Genomic DNA, 25119 nt, shown 5'->3' on the forward strand with positions numbered 1-25119 from the left:
TAACAAGCTTCTGCGGGGCGCATTACCAAGGTTCCCAGCCTTTTATAGAATCACGGCTATCGCGTGATCCATCACGTGATGTTGTGCATAGGCTGACTCAGGTCTAGTACTTTTCCATCAATCTGTCAGGGGTCTATTTGTTTCAGGGGTCTATTTAACGTGTTATAAGAGGGTGACGTATGATAACCTAGAGGGTGATAGAAGATCACCTGACAAATCTCTATCACGTCTATTGAATATTAACGTCTCAATTACAGATGATCATATCTTATAATATAATTATAATGCAGATAAATGAGACGCCAGATTAACATCGGACATTAAATGTTTTCAAAAATTTCTGAATTCCATTGGAGCTTTCAGTTGACCAGCAGCTAACTAACCTCATTCTTTAAACAAACGAAATTACGCACACAGCCCATCACTGTCGCTTTCTATTAACAGAGTCGCTTCTTTTAATTGTCCCTTTCTATTGAAAATTTCTCACAATCGATCACGATTTATTCCTGGCCATCCTTGAGACAAGCGATTTCCTGAGCGGCGCTTTCTTCCGCCCTCGTTACTTGCTTATCATTGCTGCAGGTTTGCCCGTAGAAGGGCACCGGAGTAAACTTTTTCACGTTCCAGTGGTGGATGAGTTTCTTGAGAGGCCGGACCGAGGCGATGCTGTCCGCCTCAGCCAGGGTTTGCGGGAGCGGCATTGAGAGCGTCTCAGGCAGAGGAATGGACAGCACCGCGCAGGCGGCGCTCAGGCCCATCAACATCAGATATTTCAATCCGGAGCCTTCGTCCGCCTGCGAATTAATTATTCTGTTTCATCATAAACTATTGATAAAACTAATGTGGGACTCAGTAGTTAGAATTTGTTTGAAAATATCTGTACATAAATTTAAAATCACTGTCAGAACATGTTATTTCATTTCACAGAATTTGAATCGTACTTTATTGAGTAAGAAAGAATAATTCATTGGTCGAAATGACGCATGAAGCAATCTTTTTGAATAAGCGATTTATGAGGAATGTTGAAACAAACTACAAAATTTTGCAAGCAATCATCTGATAACAGTCAGCAACTTTATTTACAAAAATAGAAAGCAATGGACGTTGTCCGTACGTTAATGATGTATGGCGTGGCTGAGAAGAAGGCCGTCCCGAACACGGCTATGGTGCCCATGCCCGTGGACCGCATCGTGGTGGGGTACAGCTCTGAGACCTGCAGGTAGAGGCTCAGCAGGGCAGACGTGCTCAGCCACTTCAGCAGACTCACCACCACCAGTAAATGAAAGAGACGATCAGTCTTTTACATTTCTGTAGCGTCAGCTAATTTTCAAGAATATTGTTAATATTGCGAGGTGAGAGGGACGATTAAAAAAAGTCGGGAGCTGCTTGAGTCTGTCGCCCTTTCACACAGGGCGGCAAATACCGAAAACGTCCGACGGTATTTACCGCCGAACCTTGGCGGACATACAAATGTGCACTGCTGTTCACACACGACGGATTTTAACGCGGCGTAAAATTTGACGCCTGACGCCCGCGTGTGTACTGCTAAAACTGCGGCGGTATATTTGCAGCGACAGTTTAGCTTGCAATGGTATTCAATGTAATCTTTCGCACTAGGCGGTTTTTGACGCCACATCCTAGTGTCCTTGCCAAAATTTAGACGCGGCTGTCGTTCGGGTTTCGGTTGCCGCTCTCGGATTAGAGATGAATCATATGTGAAATGGCCGCCTCCCCTAATCAGCCGCCCAATAGGTGCTATTTTGGGTAGTTCCTTAGTAAAAAATATAAGGGTCAAATGACACGAAATCAGCGGCTGGCCAGGCCATCATTGGTTTGCCCTGCTCAGTAGCTGGCATGAGTTCTTAGCGCGAGCGTGGCAAGCCTCTGATTCAAAAACCCATGTACGACGCAAGAATAGGCGCACGAGTTTCTACACGCGTGCTTTTCACCACTCATGCATTGCGTGCACGTCAACGTGTGGGCCTTACGTTTTCTTGATTTGAAGTTTTTTTTTCCTAACGCAAACCGCTTCGAAACTTTAGGGTCGCGCCAGCGTTTGCACTAGCTTCGTTACGCGTGCAATGATTGTCCACCGGCAAGCGAACATTACGCGTGCTTAACTAACACGCGTGTGTTGCATTGTCTTCGACCCGCATGCATTCGACCCGTGTTCAATACGCTTGCGATACGTATCAGTGAACACGCTTGAGTTACGCTTGTGTGAACTCCCTTGCGATATGTGTACATGAACACGCATGCATTTCTTGTACGTCAAGATGTGTGTATTGCGTGTGTTCACCAAAACACCAACGTTTCAGAGGCAGTGGTATCAAAACAATCTTTTTTATACTCCCTAATATAAGGAGGAGTGGGAGGTTAGTTATCAACTACCCGGCTTGAGACAAAGCAGTGAGAATTGTGCTCACTGCAAAGCTCATCCGAATTGTGTAAAGTTATCGTGTATAGTGAAGTCAACATCTTGTAAACAACTCTGCGAACTGAATATTACCGTTTACAACTGAATATTACCGTTTTTACATTTTCAGCAATACAAATTCCTTAGATTTTGCTGTCCAGTGCTTTCTAAAGTGAAGTTCGTTGCAATACTTCTCGTCGGAAGGCGGCATTCATCATGACTACGCTATTGTGCGTTCAAGATTTTGGCAGCGGTAGAAATTTTCAACTTTGGGCATGTCGACACGAGCATATTATTTAAGCTGCTCCTGTTTATATGCTCAAGGTTCTAATTCTTAAATCAACGCGTCAACTGGGTCAATTTGTGTAATCGAGAGTTCATCATTGCCCACGATGCTACTTAACTAAAGCCCGGTCCACACGCTCAGTTTTACACAACGATTTGTCTGCGCAGTTCTAATCGTTACAGATAAAACGTTGCGTGTGGACGGGAAAACTGCGCAGTTTTGGAGCCGGCGGGAAAACTGCGCAGTTCCATCGAAATCTGAGCTACAGAGCATAGATTTCGATGAACTGCGCAGACAAGTCGGAAAACTACCGAGTAAAAAAGTAGTGTGAACGGTTGTGCGCGGTGAGGCACTGCAGCAAACGACTCAAAGCGCATGTCGTTGCCACTAGTGTAAACTGGCCTTAATAAGAAGTGGGAGGTTAGTTATCAACTACCCGGCTTGAGACAAAGCAGTGAGAGGTAGTTCGGACTTCGGACGCGGAGGCGCTGAGCTGATATTGACCATTGTCCATTGAGCAATAAGCAATTTGAGGTTTTGAGCATGAGGGCGGTGAGGCTGACATGAGCAGTGGTTTACTGGTCTTCGTCCCGTCCGGACGTCGGTAGGTACACGCATCTCATTCGAATTGTGTAATTTTATCGTGTTTAGTGAAGTCAACATTTTGCAAACAACTCGGTGTTAAAAACTGAATAATGAATATTACCGTTTTTACATTTTAAGCAATACAAATTCCTTAGATTTTGCTGTCCAGTGCTTTCTAAAGCGGAGTTCGTTGCAATACCTCTCGTCGGCAGGCGACATACATCATGACCACGCAAATGTGCGTTCAAGATTTTGGCAGCGGTAGAAATTTTCAACTTTAGGCATGTCGACACGAGCATATTATTTAAGCTGCTCTTGTTTATATGCTTAAGGTTCTAATTTTTAAATCAACACGTCAACTGGATCAATTTGTGTAATCGAAAGTTTATCATTGCCCACGATACTACCTAACTAACAGTCTAACAGTAGTCTATACTCTATTGCGGGTGGTCAGCATGTCGGCAGTCTCACACCACTGGGCGGGTCAGCTGATACACGATAGAACAGGTTGCAAAGCGTATTTTTCGCAGGTAAGTTAGTTGCTTTTGTTCCTTTCTATCTACTCTATTAATGGAACCTGGTGATATAAGTTTCATTATGGAGTTACATTTATGTATAAGGATGAATTTGGTTATTTCTGAATGCCTACAAATTATACAAGGATAGATTCAGGAAATTTCCATCGAGCTCAGCAATATTGGAATGGTATTAGACGTTAGAAATGCTGCTATTCTGCATTTTGCAGCAGTTGTAAACAGTATTTTCAGACTCCGGTAAAATTGTTTGCTAGACGAATGGTTTCTTCAACAAAAGGACTGTTTATATTTGGGTATATGTCTGCATGCTTGAGCTTATTGCTCAAGCAGAAGAGAGTTAAGCTTCTATCGCTTACAAGGAGCCCCTCTGTGAGCAACATATTTGATTTGAGGATTTCCATAACTATCGTATATTCTTCCATTTATTTGTTTGTCTCTCCTGGAATTTAGAGTGCAGTTGATAACTTTAATGCTTGAGAAGACCTAAATGTGAAACATAATACTGTCATTGCAGCAGCCGACGATGGATGCAGAAAGATCCTCATTTGCTATGAAGTGTGAACAACTGAAATCTGCAATAAGTTAGTGCCGTACCTCGATTTTGCTAAGATTAATATGCGCTCTCCATTCTATTGTGTTGTCTTTCTTTCGTCAATTGACGCAGAAATTCGAGGCCCTCGCAGAACTGTTTGCTCGATAGAAATTTAATGTGACGAAAGTTACATGACATGATACGGCAAATAATTCAACGATTATTTTAAACACAACGTTAATCATTCAGCAGGATTGATGGGTTTAATAGGATAAATTCGCTTGACTTGCATTACCTCGAATCAGTTATATTGATGTATAGATTGAATTTTTTATTTGCTATTATTGCCCTCATTTCTAACCACGCCATGTCAGAATAGTTACTAGCTGTAAACGTCTATGCATGGAAATTGAGCCTCTGATAGCCAGTGCTCGGGGCAGGTACTTTCAAACATTGCTAAGTGGACGTAACTTTTTGAACTTTAAGCCGCATTAAGCCGCTACGAGCACTTAGCAAAGTTTCGTAAGTACCTGCCCTGATCTTAAAAGTTGAAACTAAGCGGTAAGTACTAGACTGCATATATATATAGCATACAGAGATTCACATTCTGAATTTAGGGGGGTGAATTTAGAAGAACTGAAGACAAGACTCACCATGCCCGACGAGTGCGGCAACGCAGCACGTGCCGGCACACAGCAGGTAAGTCAGGACGGCTGACCACAAGAATAATATTCTCTTATATTGTGACATGAGGGGCGTAAAGTATAGGATCTGCGGTCATATTGTATATGGCAGTTATGTGAATTGTAATTGGCAGTTACCTGAAGACCACGATAAAAGATAGTCATATTGGGAATGATATTGCTATATCATAAGCTATAAAAAAATCATCAATAAAATTATAAACTATGAGCTAATACAATGCTTTAAATATATTAGTAGGATGAGGGCAACACAAATCATGTACCTCGTTGCATATATAATGTAGGAGTACCTAATTTTCAACAATTGAACTCTCTTAATAGATTTCAGTGAAGTGATTAAAAATAATAAAATCAAATAAAATTAAAATCACTTGGTAAGAATTTGCACAATAACCTGAGAGGCGCCGGCCGAGGTATTGCACACCGAGCCAGCCTGTGACTTGTGACGGGAACTCCATCAGAGAAAGCAGGAAGAAGTTCATGAAATAACTGTTGTCGATGAAGTTCACATCGAGGCTGATCACCCCGTAGACCACGTAGCTGGCTGCCCTGCTCAGCAATGCATTTCTTAACCTTAATCGAGTCGAGGTACTGGTGCGCTCTACAAGCTCGGGTGCAATGATTTGAGGACTTCGTTCTTTAAGGAACTTTTTAGTTGCCTTTCACTATACGCATGCAGCGACACATTTGCTGGTCATTTCAGTACGTAGTTTTCTATCCTAATCTAAATTAGAAAGTACAGATTAAGAATGAAACAGTAGCTTGCAATCATAAAAATGAAACTTCCCGCATAAGGCAACGACGTCCGTCTACCGTTTAACTCCAATTCATTGTTCCGTTTCGAGCGCTGTTACGCGCTGTTATCCGACGCCAAAGAAGGATATAGACATTTCTGTCGGACACCCTCTCGGTAATGATTAGTATCTATTTGCATACACAAGATATTATTGCGTTTATTTGATTCAGCGATATTCGAATTACAGAGAAGTAAGTTTTTTTGCCCATTCTTGTTAGTGGCACTGATTCAAACGTCATTGGTCATATACGTGAACATCAAAACATAATCGTAAGTGTCACGTTTTTATTGAACCATGAATCGAATTTAAATAAGTCTCACTTCATTTGCTCCGTGAATATTTCATCTCGAAATCTCGCGAACTGAAAGTTATAGCTTGCTACTAATGGAAAAGCCGGTGCATGAGGCTCATGGTTAGCTTTTATTATTGGTGCTTAGAAATAAGTCCCGTTTCTCATGCACACGACGCGATTGGGATTAACTTCTCTATTTAGATTAGGATTTCTATTTGGAGCTACATACTTTCTCAGAACCTCTGATTTTTTACTTTAAATAATTTCGAAAAAATATTTTAACGATCATAGCTGTACAAGCACTCCTTCGAATTTTTTTCTGTTGATTAATATTTTTACCGTTTCAATTATTATATATCCTATAAGCACATTTTTTATTTTTTTACACTCCTGTACCGGCTTAACTTTTAGCTATAAATCTAACCAATTCTAATTTTTTTAAAGCAAAAATTCAAGATACAAGTAATTGCAATAACCATAAGTCTATGGTGATTACAATCTTAACACCTATCTGTGAAGTTTCTGTGAAGTGCTACCTCTTTTAAGTAAGTTAGATGAACAAGACTACCGATACCTCGCTGTTTCATGCAACGCAATCAGCGGTTCAGTAGCGTATCCAGAGACACAGTCGATACTGACTGATTTTTTTTTTTTTCAGCAACATTTCTCCAGTGAATCTTTCCAATTTTTAATATCATTTTAATATTCTAAGGATTTTGAAAAGTGTAATCTATAAACATGATGAAAATCTGGTTGCTCTTGCTATCACTCTCATCTATTTATAATACGTACTCGTCACGCATACGTAAAACTTCGTGCAAAAGATAGTTTGAATAAAAAATTTCTCAAATTTCAATTGGCCATGTCTAAAAAAACGAAAACGTCTACCACTCAAACGAAGCATGGAGAAATATAACTTTATGCATAATTATATCTTACATTTATATACATTACAGTTATGTATGGTAGTTGAAACGTGGTATAGTGAGAACCAACTCAAGTTTCGGCCTTAAGAACGACCGTTAGAATGTATTTGTTTACATGAAAACGGCCTATACTTAAATTGAGCTCATATTGACGAGACCTATTTACGGATCATTAAAATACTAACTGGTCTTTAAAGAAACTCGCATTAAAGAACTACTTCTGTTCAACTTTATCAGTTTGATTAGAATGGTATATCGACCATACGACCGAGGCTGACTCGCCGCTGATTACGGCTTAGCCCCATCTTCCTCGCACCTCGTGCTCTAGCTGTCTAGCAGAAAGGGAATTTGTTTTCTAAATTTCCCATTTCCCTTCCCTGTAGATAGTGCTTCAGCACCGTTAATGTTCGGGGCGCAAGCCGGAGGACAGCTTTGCTCAACTTCAAACTTCAGCTCATATTCCTTTCTGTTAATTAAGCATGCTGGGAAAAATAGCCACCAATGCAGTCAAGAGTTTAAAGCCGCAAAGCCGTATGTCCATAGCCACCGCTTAAGCATACAGAAGTCAAACATGGTCATACTACATCTGGCCTAGCCTACGTTGGCCAAACCTTTTTTGGCCTAACGAACACAACTTGCAACATTTCTCCGCAAAAAAAAACTGAGCGAACCTAACCTAACCTGATAGGATGCAGGAAGTTTGAGAAGCGGGGCAAGTGAGCAGGTGGAGCCAGTCATTGGCTGCAAGGAAGTTGTGAATCATGGAACGGTGAATAGTTGAGGATAGAAGAAGTGAAGACGGATGCAGTCCAGTCTTCCAACGAGCGAACATGCTCAAGTATTTTATGAAGACCTATGGTGTTATTTTCTTTGACTAGTGTTTCACTGGTCTGGATTACTGTGTTTCATCGTAGTCTGCTTCTTTTATCGTCGAGGCTGAACGTTGGCTCCAGGGCTTATTTAAAAGTTAAATTAGTTGCCAGCAGTTCCGCCCCAAGTTTTTCATTGCATGCACTTCATTCTTTACACCGTGTTAATTCTACCGAAAATTCCCCTTTCATTCATCTAGTGCTCTATCACCGTGAAAATTCAAACTCAAATTTCCCTTCCTGTAACCCAGCGCTCTATCACCATGCCAATTCTAGTGTTCTACCATTATTGTATTTTGGGCGCCGCTACTCGTTCCTGACTCCTTGAACAGCCAGTAACTCTATACAAGAGGTCACTAGACCGATAGCAAAAAGCGATTAGTACCAGCCAGTTGGTTTGCTTCAACGTGTTTGGTGCACATTGCACAATGTACAAACACCTTTATGAGCAACATACAGTCTATAAAACAAACATTTTTTTGGCCTTAAGTTATCACCGTCAAAAATTTTAGATATTTGCCCAATGTCTTTAGTGGCTCTGCCAGTTTGGTAGCTTCTTGAAAATGACCAAAAAAGTTAGTGCTTCTGAACATATCAATCATAGGGAATATGCATGTTGGACTTATTTAGAATCGGACACAATGGTTTTCGTTCTTCATTAGCTTGATCCAAAGCTCGAATCTGCGCGTCCGATCAATACATCTTTTGTAGGTTGCTATTTGATAGCACCTGTGCTAAATACTACATAATAAGTATCAGATCATGAATACCCTCGATCTGGTTCACAATTACAATAATGCGACACTCACGAGATACAGCACAGCAAGATGACGGTCCTGCAAAATGTCGGATACCGCCGTATCTCTGCGAACGTCATCGCCGTCGGTTGCTGCTTCTCGATAGCAGTCAGCTGCTGCTGCAAGTCTTCCGCACTCGCTCCTGTCACTTTGTTCACCTCCGCGATCTAGGGAGCAGGAAATCATGTATTCCAATTAGTCATTATTAATTTGATGCGTTAGTTAGCAAAATCGCCTTACGCTACCATCACAGAAAGATTCAGTGTATATGTCAGATAGGTAATGAAATGCAATTTTTTAACCGCTGTTCCCTTCCTATTCATGAATTTGAGTACGTAAAAAAATTCGTCTATCGAATTGTTTTTATTCCTAAATTTATTTGTAATTTGATGAATACACAGCAGGAATCTGTTTTTTTCGGGAATTTGGCGTTACGTGCTTACAAGTTATCGCTGATGCGCTGTTATTTATATTAGTGATCAATATTGCCCTCGAAATATACTTGAAATAAAGTACATCTTGAAATAAAATACTCCTTCCAAATGTTTTGTGTCATATTCCCTCATTTATTTTAACTTATCACTCGAACCCTTTTTAAAAACTATGGCCAAACTGTTCCACCATAAACATCCATTCAAAGTGATATTAACATCTATGCTACGAATTTTTGTTTAAATAATCAATTTTTCTAATTTGCCACACCTTCATTAGGATCTTGGTGGCTTCTGGAGTTCTGTTCTTGGACAGCAGCCAGCGAGGGGACTCGGGCATCATCCTGCAGCGACGAAGAGATTCTCAGAAACCAATATTTTGTTAAATGTTATTGATTTAAATGCGATTTGTGAAGTGTACTCATAATAATTGTTATGAAATATATCGAAGGTATACATCGGAAACAAGAATTGGATAAGTAAATTACCACAAATAATTTTTGGGTCATTAAATTCAACCATGAACCTAGGCAGTGACCCTCGGAGTCGGTGTAGGCCACCATCAGAGGCGTTAAGGTCGGGGCCCTGATCATTGACATGAAACCATTCCCTGTTTTTAATTAATAAAATCAATTCATTTTTTTTTATTAATAAAAAATATTCAAATGAAACCCCTAAATCAAAAACAATTCTCTACATATTGCTAGGTATACGATAGAGCTTTTTGATCAAAGATGAAGACAATATGGTTCGGCTGGGTCCAAACGTTGGCGTTGTCGGTGCTTAGTAGTCATGAAATCCTATATTGGTAAGGTGGCTGGCAACGAGACTTGAAGGAACTCAGGCTGTCATACACGTGAACCTAGCGGATGAACGCAGTAATGTTAGACGCGCTAGAACTCTTAATATCCAACGGTCGATGCCCAGTAGCAACATCCAGTCGCGCTGGTCAAACAATTTATAGTCATTCAGCTTGCATGAACGATCGTCCAGGCGGAAGGCTGAGCCGGTGGCAGGACCATAATCGAGGCTGGTCCTCTGGGTCTGCCGGGCACGGTTGATGCCACGGTTCGATATAAGACAAAAGGTGCATAATATACACGGGGCTAGTATTAGCTGCTAGTTTTGGCTGTGAGCTTTCACATTCCTAGTTTTGCCGGCTGAAACCCTATACACGAGGAGAATATTTGGTAAACAGTCCGCAGTTGCCAGTGCGTCGTTGGAGTTTGTGTGTGCGCGTGAAGGCATCTTACACATCGTACAAGTCACCCAACCCCAACCAAGCATCTACCCACGGACTCCACGCGTCTGCGGCATTTGGGGTGTAGGATTTCAAGTCGGGTAATGTTGGAACTCCTCAACCATTTTCCACTTTTTCTCAAATAATAACCTTCAAATAATTAATGCACGGTAAAGTATTATTCAGAATGAGAGAAATGGATTTGAAAATTAATGCTTTTTATGATTTTACCGCAGCAAATCTCACCATTGCATGGCGGTGAGGGGATCGGGGGTGAGGACGTGTCCAGCCACGCCCGTACAGGAGGCGACTCAATCGAAAGTGAAGCAAACGTTCAACATTAGCTCCGAGTAATGAAATGCGTGGGAACGATAGAAAATGGGTGACCAACAGCCAGCAGAAAGTCGGGCCGACAAGTATGTAGCGAACGTGCACCACATGTCCCACCAAAACATAGCGAACATGCACCACTAGTCCCACCAAAACATAGCGAACATGCACCACTAGTCCCACCAGTACACAGCGAACATGCACCACTAGTCCCACCAGTACACTGCGAACATGCACCATTAGACCCACCAGTACACAGCAAACATGTAAGAGTCGAGCAGCAGTGACACGGTGCTGATGTACCGCCAGTCGCCGGCCGCCCAGGCCAGCAGTGACGTCAGACACATGCCCACCGTCCACGTGGCGAAGGAGAGCGTCTCTGCGAGGGCGCGCTTGCCGGGGGCCATCAGCTCCAAGCCTGCGCGACATTAGGGCAAGTGCGCCGTGCGCCATGATTATTCTCATACAAGTATTATTGTCTCTCGTTTGTTTCAATCGCAAATTCACTAGAAATTTAACTCAGTTTCTAATCATTTCAATTTGTAATGTAGATTAATTGTTGATGAATTTTGCTCGGAGATTCAGGTATCTCACCGATGAGCAATGAACGACTTATGTTAATGTTAGTTAGCCATCTGACAAGAATCGCGCCTGACACGATAAGTCCTCTTATAATTATGTGTAGTATATATAAATCGACAAACGAACAATTCAGAGTACCAGATACCCGTCTTCTCAAATATTCCTCTCCTCCAAGAAAACGCTGTCCATAATTTAGAGCTCATCATTTTATAAAATTCCACGGTAGAATTTACACACATTTCATTAACTGTGTTAATTCCAAGTCCTTAATAATCGCCTTTACATGGTAACGTTCGGTCTGCGCATGCACGCTGTACGTGTGAAGAAAATCCCTTGTTATATTATAGTCTGCCTTATGGGTTTTAGTTTTATTCTGGTTTTCTAGTGACCTGCACGAAGGAAATAAGCAAAACTCCTGTTCGAATGCCGAAGATTGTGAGAACATGCACAGTTTTTACTCACATTATATTTAAGTTTTGAAAGAGAGTACTTTACCGTTCTGATATATATAATATGCTATACTTTTTATGAATCCAAGTTTTTTACTTGTGTAAATTGTGTTGTGTTTACATTGTTTGATGGCTTAATTCACAAATTAAGAATTTATAGCAAAGAAAGTGCCCGCAAATTCACTAGATTTTCATAGAAAACGTTTCAGAGCAGCGGCTTCGGAGACCAGCAGTTCATCATTAGTTAACAATACTTATATAGCCCTATGAGAATTGTTAATTGATAGGTTTTTTACTCTAATTATTTGCAATTTTTTGTTTTTGTTTGTCTCATGTAACATTTTTCGTACCAAGTAATTTATTACACTTTCATCAAGAATTTAACAGCAAAGAAACTGTAAAAAATATTTGCACTACCTGTTGTTATGCAATCGTCCCTAGTTTATGAATATAGAAGTTCGCATCTGCGTATGTCGGTATGACATAACGCAATTTTTATACTAGGCTGGCGGAACACAAAGGAAGGAGTTTTAGAATGGGAAACCTGCTTGAGCATTTCCCTCATTTAGCAGTACGCGTTCGTGCCAAGTAGTGCAATGTTCCGGTATCCGACAGCGATTTTAGAGGTTTAGCCTTCATAACGTGTGTTTCTGATCTGCGAACTTTAGAGTCCCTCAATATTTGTCAACAAAAGCCCAGTTTAAATGCCACCTAATGTTCACGTCCCCTCGAAATTGTAAATAGATGGGGATGTCTGCTCATGTTTACTTCATTTTTATTCGTTTTCATTGGACGATTCATGTTTTATATATTCAATGTGAATTTTAGTATGCTAATTATTTGTATTTGTGTTCTAGGTTTTTAAACTGACGATGGATCTGGACTCCGAAACGTTTTCTCTTATAAGAATTGGTCAATTTTCTGGCAGTTTTCTTTGCTTCTAAATTTTTGATGAACATGCGACTTAAGCAATCAAATGATCTTTATATTTATTACGCTTGTATTATTACCTTTATGAGGTGAAAATAGAGCTACACGTTGAAGTTTTTCAGTGAAAACATGGGAAATTTTCTTAACATTTGTTTCACATTAAAATTTCAATTCAAAAAAAGTATTTTCAAGCGAGTGAAAAGAATTGCGCGCTCGCAATCTTTCGAAAACTTATATACAACACAAAGTAGAGCACGCTTACACTGCATTGAAGTTTGTAGTTGATTTAAGTCGGTACGATTGAAGCTTGCTAAATTCAAATCGTTATTGCAAAGCTAGCCAATAATGAAGTAAGCTTTCTTCGGAAAGTTAACTTAACTCAAATCATCCCAACTCGCTCATCGCAGTAATCATTTAGATCATTTAATTGCGAAAAATGTTCAAATGGCATTTATGTATTTCCGGTTTTAAGATATAATATCAATAATGTGTCAGATAATTTCAGGAACTAACTGATGATGTAGCTCATCTGGTAGTTGGTCTGGAAGCTGCAGCCCGCCAAAAATCTCCAAACGAGATGGAGGGGGAAGTTCGAGGTGAAGATTGTGGCGAACTCGAAAATGAAGTGGAAGAAGATGGAGACCAGGTACATCTGTCTGCGTCCAGTGCTGAAATAATATGAATGATTACAATTAATTTAGCATTGAAATTTGTATAATGGGCTATTCCTGCAATATGCTCCTATTCTTCTTAAATATTTTTATTTCAATGCAGTTAAAATTCGATCCCTCTGAATATGACAAGGTAACTTTTTCCTATGGTCTGTAATGCATTATTTTGTGATGATCTACTTAGGTTGCTAAACTTATTATTTATCATCGTAATTAGGAGTGATTACTGCTCATCAGCGAAGGAGGGCATAATGACGCACTACTTATCAGCGAGGTAGGGCATGATGAAGGTGCTTATGCAGCTGCCAGCTATGTTCGCCGACATGATGTGCACCGAGTATAGCTCCCTGTCACACACCCAGTCGTTGGTGGTAGCCAGTGTCTCGTGCAACAAAGAACGATCGTACTCCCACGATGTGCAGCCTGTTTGTACACCATCAAATAATTTAATAATAATATAAATAAGTAATATCATCCATCGTTTAATCCCTGTGCTAAAGCGTAACGTTCCGCACCACTTTTGAGCTGACTTAGAAGAAACAGTTTACCTGTACGAGCTCAATTATTCGCCAGAATTATTCTGTCAGATGAGATTCCGAATCGCCAGCAATTTGGTAAGAATTGATTATTAGTTAATTGTTTTCATCAGACTATTTGTTATGTGAATAAATGTTCACAATAGAGATATGTTATCTAGATTTGTATTCTAAAAAATGTTGTCCGGTGTCAATCTGACGTCTCAATTATATTATATGATGAGATCATATAAAATTGAGACGCAAAATTCACTTGACAAGATAGAGATTGTTGGAAAAGTACTAGACATGAGTCAGAATCTGAAATACATCGCGTGACAGATCACGCGATCATGACCTTAGTTATGGGCGGAAGCTGAATGCTATATAAGGGCTGGTAACCTTAGTAAGAGCCCCCGCAGTAGTTAATAAGCGCTCCGCAATGTAATGTGTCGGTTGAGTTCGCCGACCTTACTGTCGACGCCATAGCTTATACCTCTGTATCGTAACTCTTGTATTACCGCCCCGTATATCAAGATATGTTATATAGACAGCTGTGTCTTACTTATCCTCCATGACCTTAGTCACTTATGCCGATCCTCAGGTAGCGCTTAATCAATGAGCGCGGACAATGTTTTTATATCGATTCTAGAAACCGGTTAATAAGCACCTCGACACGCGTCTTCTTTTACTATCCTGTATGAAGCTAAAGGATCTTCATAGACATTCTTTCACATTCCATTAACGGTACTTTGTAGCACTATCTATGAATAAATTCAAGATTATTATATAGCGTTATCTCCATGTACGAACTAATCACGGTCAATCGTATCGACGTTCCCACAAACCACTCATAAATCGCCATGTAATAATATGAGGTGAGCAAGCAATCTGATCCGTGCTTTGCCCTCTTAACTGCTTGTAAAGAGCATTTGTTATGAAATGAAAGAGTAATTGAGGCAAGCTCATTTCAACCATCTCTGGGGCAGTGCAGAATCCAAATATGCAATCTGTTTCCACTCGTCTTTGTTTGGGTAAAGGAACGGTAAAAAAATCGAGCGAACGGTAACGAGGGTACCGGTAAGCGAACGGCAAATAGGGTACCGGTAAGCGAACGGCACATAGGGTACCGGTAAACAAACGGTAACCAGGGTACCGGTAAGCGAACGGTAGCCAGGATACCGGTAAGCGAACGGTAACCCTGAATTCGAATTCAGGGTTAATCATCATATTATGAGACTTATGGCCCAACTACAAAGTATGAACTAAATGTAAGTGATAGCATTACTTAAAGGTATACGTGCACTCAATCAACACTAGTAATTTTCTGACAGTCATTGAAAGATGTCTCGCAGGAGACGGAGGATGGTATTATTCCAATATCGTTTTACTCTTTACACGTTTAAATATTAGTATTGTATATTTTAATTTACATTATTGTATTGCCATGCAAATGATTTATTGCCTTACTAGTTTAAAAATTTAAAGTACTTCAATGGATTCGGATATCTCAAAACGTCAAAAATATCGCAACGCAATCGCAAAGTTTTTCTGCCACTGGGCACTGAAGACTGCATGGGGTCGTCACATCAGCTGTACAGTGTTGAATAGTTGCACTACACGTAACCACAAACTTAAATGAACTATGTCGAATCACTCGAATGTAAAATTTATGATCAGGACAAGTTTTGGGCTCCACGTATACTCGTACATCTGGCTTAAACCCTGATACAACGGACTAACTATAAATGGTGTAATTACTCAAAATCGACTTCCATCATTTGAGTCGCGATTGTTCAAAGAGAGCCACAAAGCTCACAGATGATTGATTTTATGGAAGTAATAAAACAGGTTTAAATGTAGCGTACGGGGAGAAGATCTTGTTGTAAACAGCAGTCAAAGCTTTTCGACTACACCGTAAAACCTAGTTCAAGAAGATGGCATGTTTTCAAGTACCAGGAATCGTAACGAATACTTGTAATTTAAATTTTCTTTCTTGGTATTTGATTTTTTACAGTACTATTGTATTCAAACCGGGTATAGTTTCATTATAAAAATCGCATAAATATAAGCAAGTTCGATATTTTATTTTCCGAGAACGCGACTTGAACCCGAATTTATGGCAAAACTTGAAAGTTAGAATCAATAATCGGCCTCCCAAGAATCCACAGGTATTGAAAAAAGGTGCAATCGATGAATTGGATAAATCACGGCATATACCACTGCGAATCTCATCAAGAACCATAAAGACACTGCTGTTGACTATCAAGATGAAAGCACATGACATTGATTATTAATATTGAAACTATATATTAGTATTTTACAACTATACGAATAATTGTTTCTGAAAGTGTTGGGGAATTCTTGCATGTTAAAAAGTTTTGAAATTACATATTGTTCTGAAAATGTAGTGTTATTTTTCTTACAAACTCCTTATTTCAATCAAATCTTAGGCTCATATATATTCATTAATTTTCGAGATATCCATTGCAAGAAAGAATGGAAAAGAAAGGAGTGCACTAAAAATTTATAAGTGTTTATAACATGTTCAAAAATTATGGTCTCAAATGCTAAGGTTTTTTCCCTTACATTGTCCAACCTCTGTATGTTGATATTAAATAAATGTGACAACAATTAGTTTTATCGCCATAAAGTTTTGAAGTTTGAATGTATGTTACTGGAGTTATTAAAAAAAATGTTTCTTAGACGGACAGGCAACTTTTACGCCGAGGATTTTCCTACGTCTCATAGGGATATCAGAAAAGAGTTATACTTTATTGTGGCACCCACGTCTTAAATGTATACTACACATTAGATTCATAATGCAAAGAGGTACGAAGCGAATTTCTCACATTGGAATGGTGAAGTTTTTCCACTCGTCGACTGACATGGAGCTGGACTCCCGTCCTTCCACGTGACACCAGTGATCAGGCACAATCGTTATGAATATCTTGATGCTGACCTGTGAGTGAGAAAATTTCAGGTTCTGAATCAAAACGGAAAAATTGTTTGTATGATCGCTCAGAATAACTTAGATTGGATCTTGGAAAATGTGATCGTTGTAACAAGTAATGAGTGAAATCGTTTTTTGATCCTGTATAAATCTACGTGATTTTTTCAATTTTTACGACAAATATTCTTACAGTTGGCGACAAAATTATTCGTATACCCCTTTCTTTTCAATGTTATTTTGAATAACCTGAAAATAATTGAATGCGTAAGCCTAAGATTTGATTGAACATAGCAGTATGTTAAAGGAAAAATAACGCTACATGTTCAGAAAAAAAATGTAATTTCAAGCCTTTAGAAAATAATTGAATGCATGAGCCCAAGATATGGTTGAACCAAGTAGGATGTAATACGGAAAATACCACTACACATTTTCAGAAAAAATTTAATTTCAAAACGTTTTAACATGCAAAAATTATCCAACGCCTGCAGACACAATTATTCGTACAGTTTGAAAATACTAACATGATGCAAAATTAATAATCAATGACATGTCCTTTCATGGGAACGAATTTCCGCCGGAATTGCAAGAAAGAAACGTGCGAAAAATGGATGAAAATCAAACTGTCGTCTAGTCTCAAGAAGTCAAGATGGTTTGCAGGTTCTCAGGTTCTCAGCCACAGGAGTCGAAAGATGTGGTAAGAAGATAAGTCACGTACATATAAATATGAATGTAAGTAGATATAGATGTATTTTCAGACATCCCAACTCACGAACAAATACTTTGAATTGTTTTTACACGAACTCTGACTTTACTGAATAAAAGAAGCGAACTTCTATCGGTAATGGAGAGCGAACGTCCAGACATTATTTGTAAAACAAAAATAATGACGAAAAAACTTTGGTGGGAATGCTGTACCAGTAGTGAGTCTCAGTTGCCAGGTTTTGATTATTTTCTCGACTTGTGCGAAGAACAGTTCAACAGCATTGCGGTTCAAAACTATTTAAAGGGCTCAGCAAGTGAAATTGCCTAAAGAACACCAATCAGCTAGAGAATCAGTGTGGTGCGAACTTTTTCTAAAAGGCAAGGGTAGCCTCTTCATAGGGGTCATATACAGATTACCAAGCAGTTCCTCTGATAATGATCATAATCATCCAGGAGTAGACTTTAATCATCCAGGATTAGACTAGGCAGGTGAATCCTCTCCAAGGGATGGGAATCACCCCGCATCCTTGTTCATGTAATCTGTGAGAGACTAATTTTCAGTCCAACACGTTACTAAGCCAACTCATTATAGGAGTGAACAGGCTTCACAATTTTTAGATCTTGTTTAAAAAATATCACAAGAAAAAACTTTATATCTTGTTTACTAACGATGAACCAATGTTAGATGAGCTTCGCCACGAGGCTTCGCCGTTGGCCAAAAGCCACCAACGGAACGAATGTCAACCTAGCAGCAACATGACGTCGTGTGTGAAGTGGGACTCGTTGAGGTCTGCCTCCATGCAGGCCATTCTTGTTGAGACAAAGCTGTATGGTACGCTGCCTCTGCTAATCTATTGGCATTTGACAATATCCTTCAACACAACACCACTCTTATATTCATATTTCCTCACGAAACAGTTTTCGAACTGATCGTTCTGATGGTTTTGACTTCCGTCCTCATCGGCATTCAGGCGTGTGTGCAATACCAAACTCTACAAACTTCTTTCTTTACCACCGACGGAACTGTGGATCTTAGAATATTCAGGCGCTTAAAGATGCACCATAACCATTGTCAGATTTGTGTTGACCAACAATTTTGCTACTCAAATACACACTGAGCTTCTTCGTCTTGCCAATCTTGAAGTTTGCAGTCAAATGGCAGGAACCGACACCTCTTGAATGACGTCACCGATAATGATGTCCTCCGGGATATTATCAGAACGGATACCACTGCGGATCCCATCAAAAACTATAGAAATAGACTGCTGGAGGTTATCAGGATAAAAGAACATGCCATTGATTGTTAATATTTCAACTATTTTACTATTTTCCAACTATACGAATAATTATGTCCGAAGGTTTTGGGAAATTTTGCATGTTAAAAAATTTTTGAAATTGCATTTTGCTCCGAAAATGCAGTGTCATCTTTTCCTATTACACACTTCTTAGTTCAATCAAATTTTGGGCTAATAGATTCATTAATTTTCGAGTTATTCAAGTAAACATTGACCAGAAGGGAGTGTACGAATAATATCGTCGCTAACGAAATTATCGCGATCTTTCTCCATTTTCAATAACGTCTCCTAAATCGGTGAGGGCAGCGCTAAGATGCATCTTCAATTTAATCATCTAAGATATCATGTAAATTTATATCGGTTAATGTCCATCATGTAAGTAAATGTATATCGGTTAATCATTAATGTAAAGGGCTACTGTTACTCGCGAATTTTGGAAGTATTTCACGAAATTTTCAAGGCTGAATGTAATCTGAAATGAGAAAAACTTACAATGGTTCGGTTAACTCAACATTTATAATATGTCACGAGCATATAATTAGCACAATATTAACTGAATATAAATCGTTGGTTACTCTATATTGTTCATTGAATTTAAAATTCTGAAAATAAAAACAGAACTGAGTCTAAAATTTATACACGCCGTAGCGTTCGTAAAATTAAGGTTTTTCATACGTAGAAGCTTTGAACATATAATGAAGATAACCTCATTCAGAAATATATTCGTTCTCAATCAGATAGCGCACGGGACATTCCCTATGGTCACTTTATATACAGGGTCATCAATATTTAGCGTTACAACTTTGAGTGGTTAGAACTATGAAATGAAACACAATTGTGAATGTTTGAAAATGTATTTATGCAGGCAGAGATTCAGAGATATAATTCCCACAATTTCATTCAATATGTCTTTCATCTACATCAATAACGAGTTGTAGACGCTTAGAGAAAGCCTTACACGAGTCACGAATGACAATCTGCGGGATTTTGGCCCAATCCTTCAGCAGTTTGACCTCTAGGGCGTCCAAACTGCTATGGTGAATGGTCGAGACCTTGCTCTCAAGGTATGACCAGATCCCAAAATCCAGATGATTCAGATCGGATGACGATTGGGGTCATTCATCTTTGGTAATGAAGTGGGGAACATTCTCGGACAGCCACTCCTGAGTCGATTTGGCCCCATGGGATGGTGCAGAGTCCTGCTGGAACGACCAGGGGCGTTTTTTGAAGTGCTTTCGTGCCCAGGGCAACAATGCACCAACAAGTATGGCATCTCCGCCATCTCGATAGTTCTGATTCAATTTCACCCCTTTGTCAACAAAAAAGAGGGGACTCCTTGAGGACTCTGCTGTTACGGCTGCCCAGACCATCACTGAGGTCGGGCATTACTTCCTAGTCACCACACGGGATCCTTCGTCCCATTCTTAGACCAAATTCGATCATTTTGGGAGTTGAAGTGGTGTTCAACATTGAATATCTTCTCATCACTGAAAACGAGGTTTGGCAGCGTGCCATCAGGAATGCGGGAAAGAAGAATCTTAGATCTTTGGAGGCGTTTGTCAACAACTTGAGCAGGCAGTTGGTGTTTTTTGACATGCTTGAATGGGGACAACTTTAGGTCCTTCCGGAGAACAGTCGACATGGTTTCATACGACACATTTGACTGTTTTGCGAGTGTATTGATTTTGCAAAAACGATGTAACGCTAAATATTGATGACCCTGTAAAAAATATAACTCAGTACTCTCTACAGTGAGTGACAGAGAGCATATTTTCTCGTCGACGAAAACGTGAAGTCTCGGACAGACGGACAGACAGACGGACATGACGAGCAAAATAGCGCCTTTTCTTCCATAAATGAGAAAATGCGCTAAAAAGCAAGCCAATAAGATTGCATGAACCTCATGGGTGTACATTATTACTTTTTCATTCTTCATTTTCATTCGTAATTGTTTTTAGAGAATCACAATATCCAAGCAGAACATGGCGATTTCGTTTTTTTCAATTCTTTATGAACGTTTTTACCAAATAAACTTTTCCGTGCTTAATTATTTAGACGCTCAAGAAATTCAATTTGAAATCTTTCCCGTAGATTAAGAAAAAAATGTCGGAATTTACCTGTTTTTGAGAACAGTTTATCAAACACAACATACATGCAATTAAACAAATGAATGATTTCAAACAAAAAAATACATTGCGTAAACAAGCGCCCTCTATTTCACTGAAAAACTGAATGAGAGGTATAAAAAATTGTTCAAAAGAATTCCATGTACACATATTAATGTTTAAATCATCAAATGTCTTTGTGTGAGCCATATGAAAATAAATTGATGTAAATGAACAAGAAAGCGATTGTAATATTTATTTGCCTTGCTGAAATTGTACAACTTGTTCATCCAAAAGATCAGAAAAAAATTAATTTCAATATTTAGCAGCATATTATGTTGAGAGCCACAACACATTGTTCACCTGTAAGCCAATGATCAACGACGTCATAGAGACCACAAAGAACATCATCCTGTGTTGGTAAGGGCCGTAGCTCCCGATAGACTCCAGGATCGTGTCGAAATCTTTTAATTCCATTTTAGACACTATTTCTAGTTTTTAGTTCTGGAAATTTTGTTCCTTGGAAAATACCAATTTCTAACTTGAAGTGGGGTTTGAATGTTTCAATTGATCACGAGTTCCAATATCACTTCATCTGAGCACGCTTAATGAAACATGAACAACACACACAATCCAATCATGGCTTCAAATCCAAAATATTGTCAAATAAAATACTACACCCACGTAACGAAAATCATCTCCACTGATACCACAATAGCACAAGCAGTACTCACCGACGGTTTCTATTTGAACAATACGAAAATCACCTCCTCTCAGTGTGCGCAAGAAAGATACACCCGCCTCCTCATCTGCTAAAAGTGCTACAAAATGCAAGATCACCCCACCTATCAATGCACCGCAATCTTTCCATCTTGTTCCGAATGTGCAGCTAACTACCATATATATACTCGATGTACCACCCCATTCAAAAAATGTTAAAACTCAAAACGACCACCGCGGGTACACTCGCCGTTAATTGCCTTGCCCATACCGCAAACAAGTCACTCAGACGAAATAATAAACATAGCAGGAGAAAATCCAGCAAAAAAACAACCAAACATACGTGGATATTGCGAAACAGGCTATTCAACAAACAAATACCTCACAGCACAACTTAAGTCTCACATCGAGTTTGACGTTAATTAAGCTTAAGGGGGAGGGGATACCCTCGAGAAAAACTTCCACATTTACTAACGGGTCTTTTTGAAACTTCACACATATACGTAACACCGAAATACAAGCACATTTTGTTCGTATACTTTTTTTTTTAAATTAATGGAAAACGTGAAATTCATAGAAAACTGACAAGAAAGGGGGTTCTTTAAAAATCTAACTCCTCTTACAGTTTTTAAGCTACAGCATTGAAAGATATACCATTCGATTCGTAAANGTATGGCAGACTAGGGCTCCAATGACCCTGAAATGTAAGTTTTAGCACTGTCTCTTATACACATCTAGATGTGTATAAGAGACAGTCCCCACACTCATCACTCATAGAAGCACTACATCGCCAGATCGAGTTCGCCAAAACAATATAGCCTTCCACAACATTCACCTACTACAACCCGGACCAATCACTCCTCGGATCACATTCCAATCATCGGCATCATCTCCGCCAATCCAATACAGATCCCAAATCGAGAACGTAAATCATTCTTCAGAGCCAACTGGACACAATACAAAGAGCTACTCGTGCCACCCAGTATCCTCAATGCCTAACCCGACACTCGAAGAAATAGACCGCTACCTCGACAACTGGACGAAATTAGTTCAAAACGCCACAGACAGAGCTGCCATTAGCATCACACACCGCATCATTCCCAGTATAAAACCGACACACGAAACTTCTAATTCAGACACAGTACCAAGATACCTTGCAACACATATTCTCATAGCATAACACAAACTCATAGCCCTGTGTACGCAACAATGAACCGCATACCAACGTCTCCAAACAACTACATGGCAGGAACTCACTACAACACTTCAGCAAGACCCTAAATAATTCTGGATTCAGTTAAACGGATGCTTGGCTCAAATAAGAAACATTCAACCCCCCGAAAACACTCAACTAGACACACCCCAGGAGAAAGAACCCATATTTAGACAACACCGGCAAAACATTTCGCTGAAACCGACAAAGACGACTCCAACGCTAAATACATCAATATCATAGAAGAACACGTGAACAACATCAGACAACAAACCACACCGCACCACACAGGTGACCTCTCTAGATTACACCCTATAAATTTCCCACCCATCACCACTGCCAAGCTCAAGCAATCACTTTGCACCTTCAAACAAATAGCACCTGGTCCCACTGGGATAATCTTCATGCAACTCAAGAGTCTCCGGAACATGATCCAATACCTTCTTTATATATGTGATCAGTGTATCTCAGCCGGTTACTTTCCTGATTCACTCAAACACGCAATAATGATATTCATCCCAAAACTAAATACATCACAACACCAAACCAAGAACTACAGACCTATCACCCTCCTAGAATTCCACGGCAACTTACTAAGCCAAATACCAGACAACAGACTCTACACTCTACAGCCACCTCCAGAAACACAACATACTAAACCCAAGCCAACACGGTTTTGAGGAAATACAGGGGCATTAGCTACACTACACGAGACCCTGGTCATACATTCAGTTAGAATAAACTTGTTATCTATCTGTAACGTACACTGCGAGTTTTCGGTTTCTAGCTTAACTGTTATGTCCCTTGCCTTAGTTCCCTGTAAGACAGGGTGCGTACCGATCCTGGAAAATCTGGAAAGTCCTGAAATTTGATTTTTCATTTTCCAGGCCTGGAAAATACTGGAATTTCATTTCAGATTCTGGAAAATACTGGAATTTGCAAATAAATAAAAAAGGAAGTATTTTTCTGTGCTGCGTGTGTCAACCCTAATCGCCACGGGTTGTCGTGTCACGCTACAACCTCGGGTACAAATGATATCTGCCCTTAATATTGTTAGGTATTTTTTAGGTGTCTTCTATTTTACATACGCTGCGATTATTTTACCAGGCATTACCATAGATTGTTTCCTATCAAATGCAGTCTTCAAACGCACAATTGTGAACTCGAATCCATTTTTGAAAATTATGAGAATGAAAGGACCGAATTTCTAAATAGATATCAGTTGAAGAGTATCTCGACAGACAAGGCTGTGAGATTAGTGGTTATTTTTTACGGTGGTTATTAGAAACTAAGGGCGTTTCCCAGCTAACCCTACGCGATTAGCGTTGAACTGTTTCTGCAGTCTCTTGTTTCTTGCGTTCTGATTGGCACGCATGAAATGAGAGTGTGTCACAGTCTCTTTGTTTCCTGCGTTCTGATTGGTTCTCCAATCACGTGACCGTCTGTCATGCGATTGGAGGACCAATCACGTGAGCTCGGTCACCGGGCTCGGTTGCATTCGGAACTATTTGACGTGTAGTGGCAGCGTTCCATCTTAAGCCTAAGCGTGCAATTTGTACATCGCCATGCGTGGAAAGTGTAAATTTCATGACTCGTGGTTAAAAATAGAAGCTTATCGTGACTGGCTTGCTCGCCATCCCAAGCATGAAGTTATGGCGATATGTACAGTGTGCTCGAAAGACTTCGATGTGTCTAATATGGGGGAATCGGCTTTGAAAAGTCATGCGAAAGGCAGCAAACACACCAAGTTCTTTAAGCAACACGGTGAAGTGAAAAGCAAAGCTCAGCCACGCATTTCCGATTTGTGGTCCGCTGACAGCAATGCAACTGCAGTTTCTTTCTCCAAAGTGTATAAGGGAATAGTCCGTCGCAAAAGTCAGCACGCATCAGCACTGCAGTGTCTACTGCCACTGTGATATGTACTAGAGACGGAGAGGAGGCCTGTATCCACTGCCAAAGCCAACCCCAATGCCGAACTAACCAGCTTTGTAACATAAGAAGATGTTCCGACGTCTGAAATTTGGTGGGCATTGGTGTTCTGACGTCTGAAATTTGGTGGGCATTTCCAGATTTGTGTCATTTTTGATCCTCTGTGTCTGCCCGCTCTATGCATTTACACGTTTGCTAGTTATCAACTTTAGGCGATGGTAGAATATGCACGGTTACTCTTTCAGTCATGCTAAACCTGTCGTATACGAGTCCTGGAAAATTATACTGATGATCATGGAGAGTCCTGGAAAAGT

At 39.8% G+C, this 25119-nt stretch overlaps 1 protein-coding gene across 1 annotated transcript; it reads right to left on the minus strand.

Annotated features, from left to right (window-relative positions):
• Nucleotides 1–297: 297 nt before the first annotated feature.
• Nucleotides 298–21468, minus strand: LOC108682458 (organic cation transporter 1-like). The gene is made up of 13 exons (XM_018171623.2): nt 21307–21468; nt 16741–16850; nt 15031–15089; nt 13634–13796; nt 13216–13370; nt 10991–11159; nt 9443–9515; nt 8753–8907; nt 5454–5608; nt 5009–5068; nt 4180–4190; nt 1115–1297; nt 298–794 (listed from the first exon to the last, which is right to left on the minus strand). Exons 1-13 carry the CDS (start codon nt 21418–21420, stop codon nt 501–503), a joined length of 1701 nt encoding a protein of 566 aa, XP_018027112.2. The 5' UTR covers nt 21421–21468; the 3' UTR covers nt 298–500.
• Nucleotides 21469–25119: the final 3651 nt, after the last annotated feature.

This window comes from Hyalella azteca, unplaced genomic scaffold (assembly GCF_000764305.2).
Source record: "Hyalella azteca isolate HAZT.00-mixed unplaced genomic scaffold, Hazt_2.0.2 contig1674, whole genome shotgun sequence".
NCBI classification, from domain to species: Eukaryota; Metazoa; Arthropoda; class Malacostraca; order Amphipoda; family Hyalellidae; genus Hyalella; species Hyalella azteca.

Bases quoted from the DNA above. Each gene is read 5' to 3' on its own strand.
- LOC108682458 (XM_018171623.2), bottom strand. From the start codon at position 21,420: ATGGAATTAAAAGATTTCGACACGATCCTGGAGTCTATCGGGAGCTAC. The intron at 8,908-9,442 runs GTGTGGCAAATT...CCTGCTCCCTAG, and splicing joins CCACCAAGATCCTAATGAAG to ATCGCGGAGGTGAACAAAGT. The intron at 5,609-8,752 runs GTGAGTGTCGCA...ATTGCTGAGCAG, and splicing joins ATCTTGCTGTGCTGTATCTC to GGCAGCCAGCTACGTGGTCT.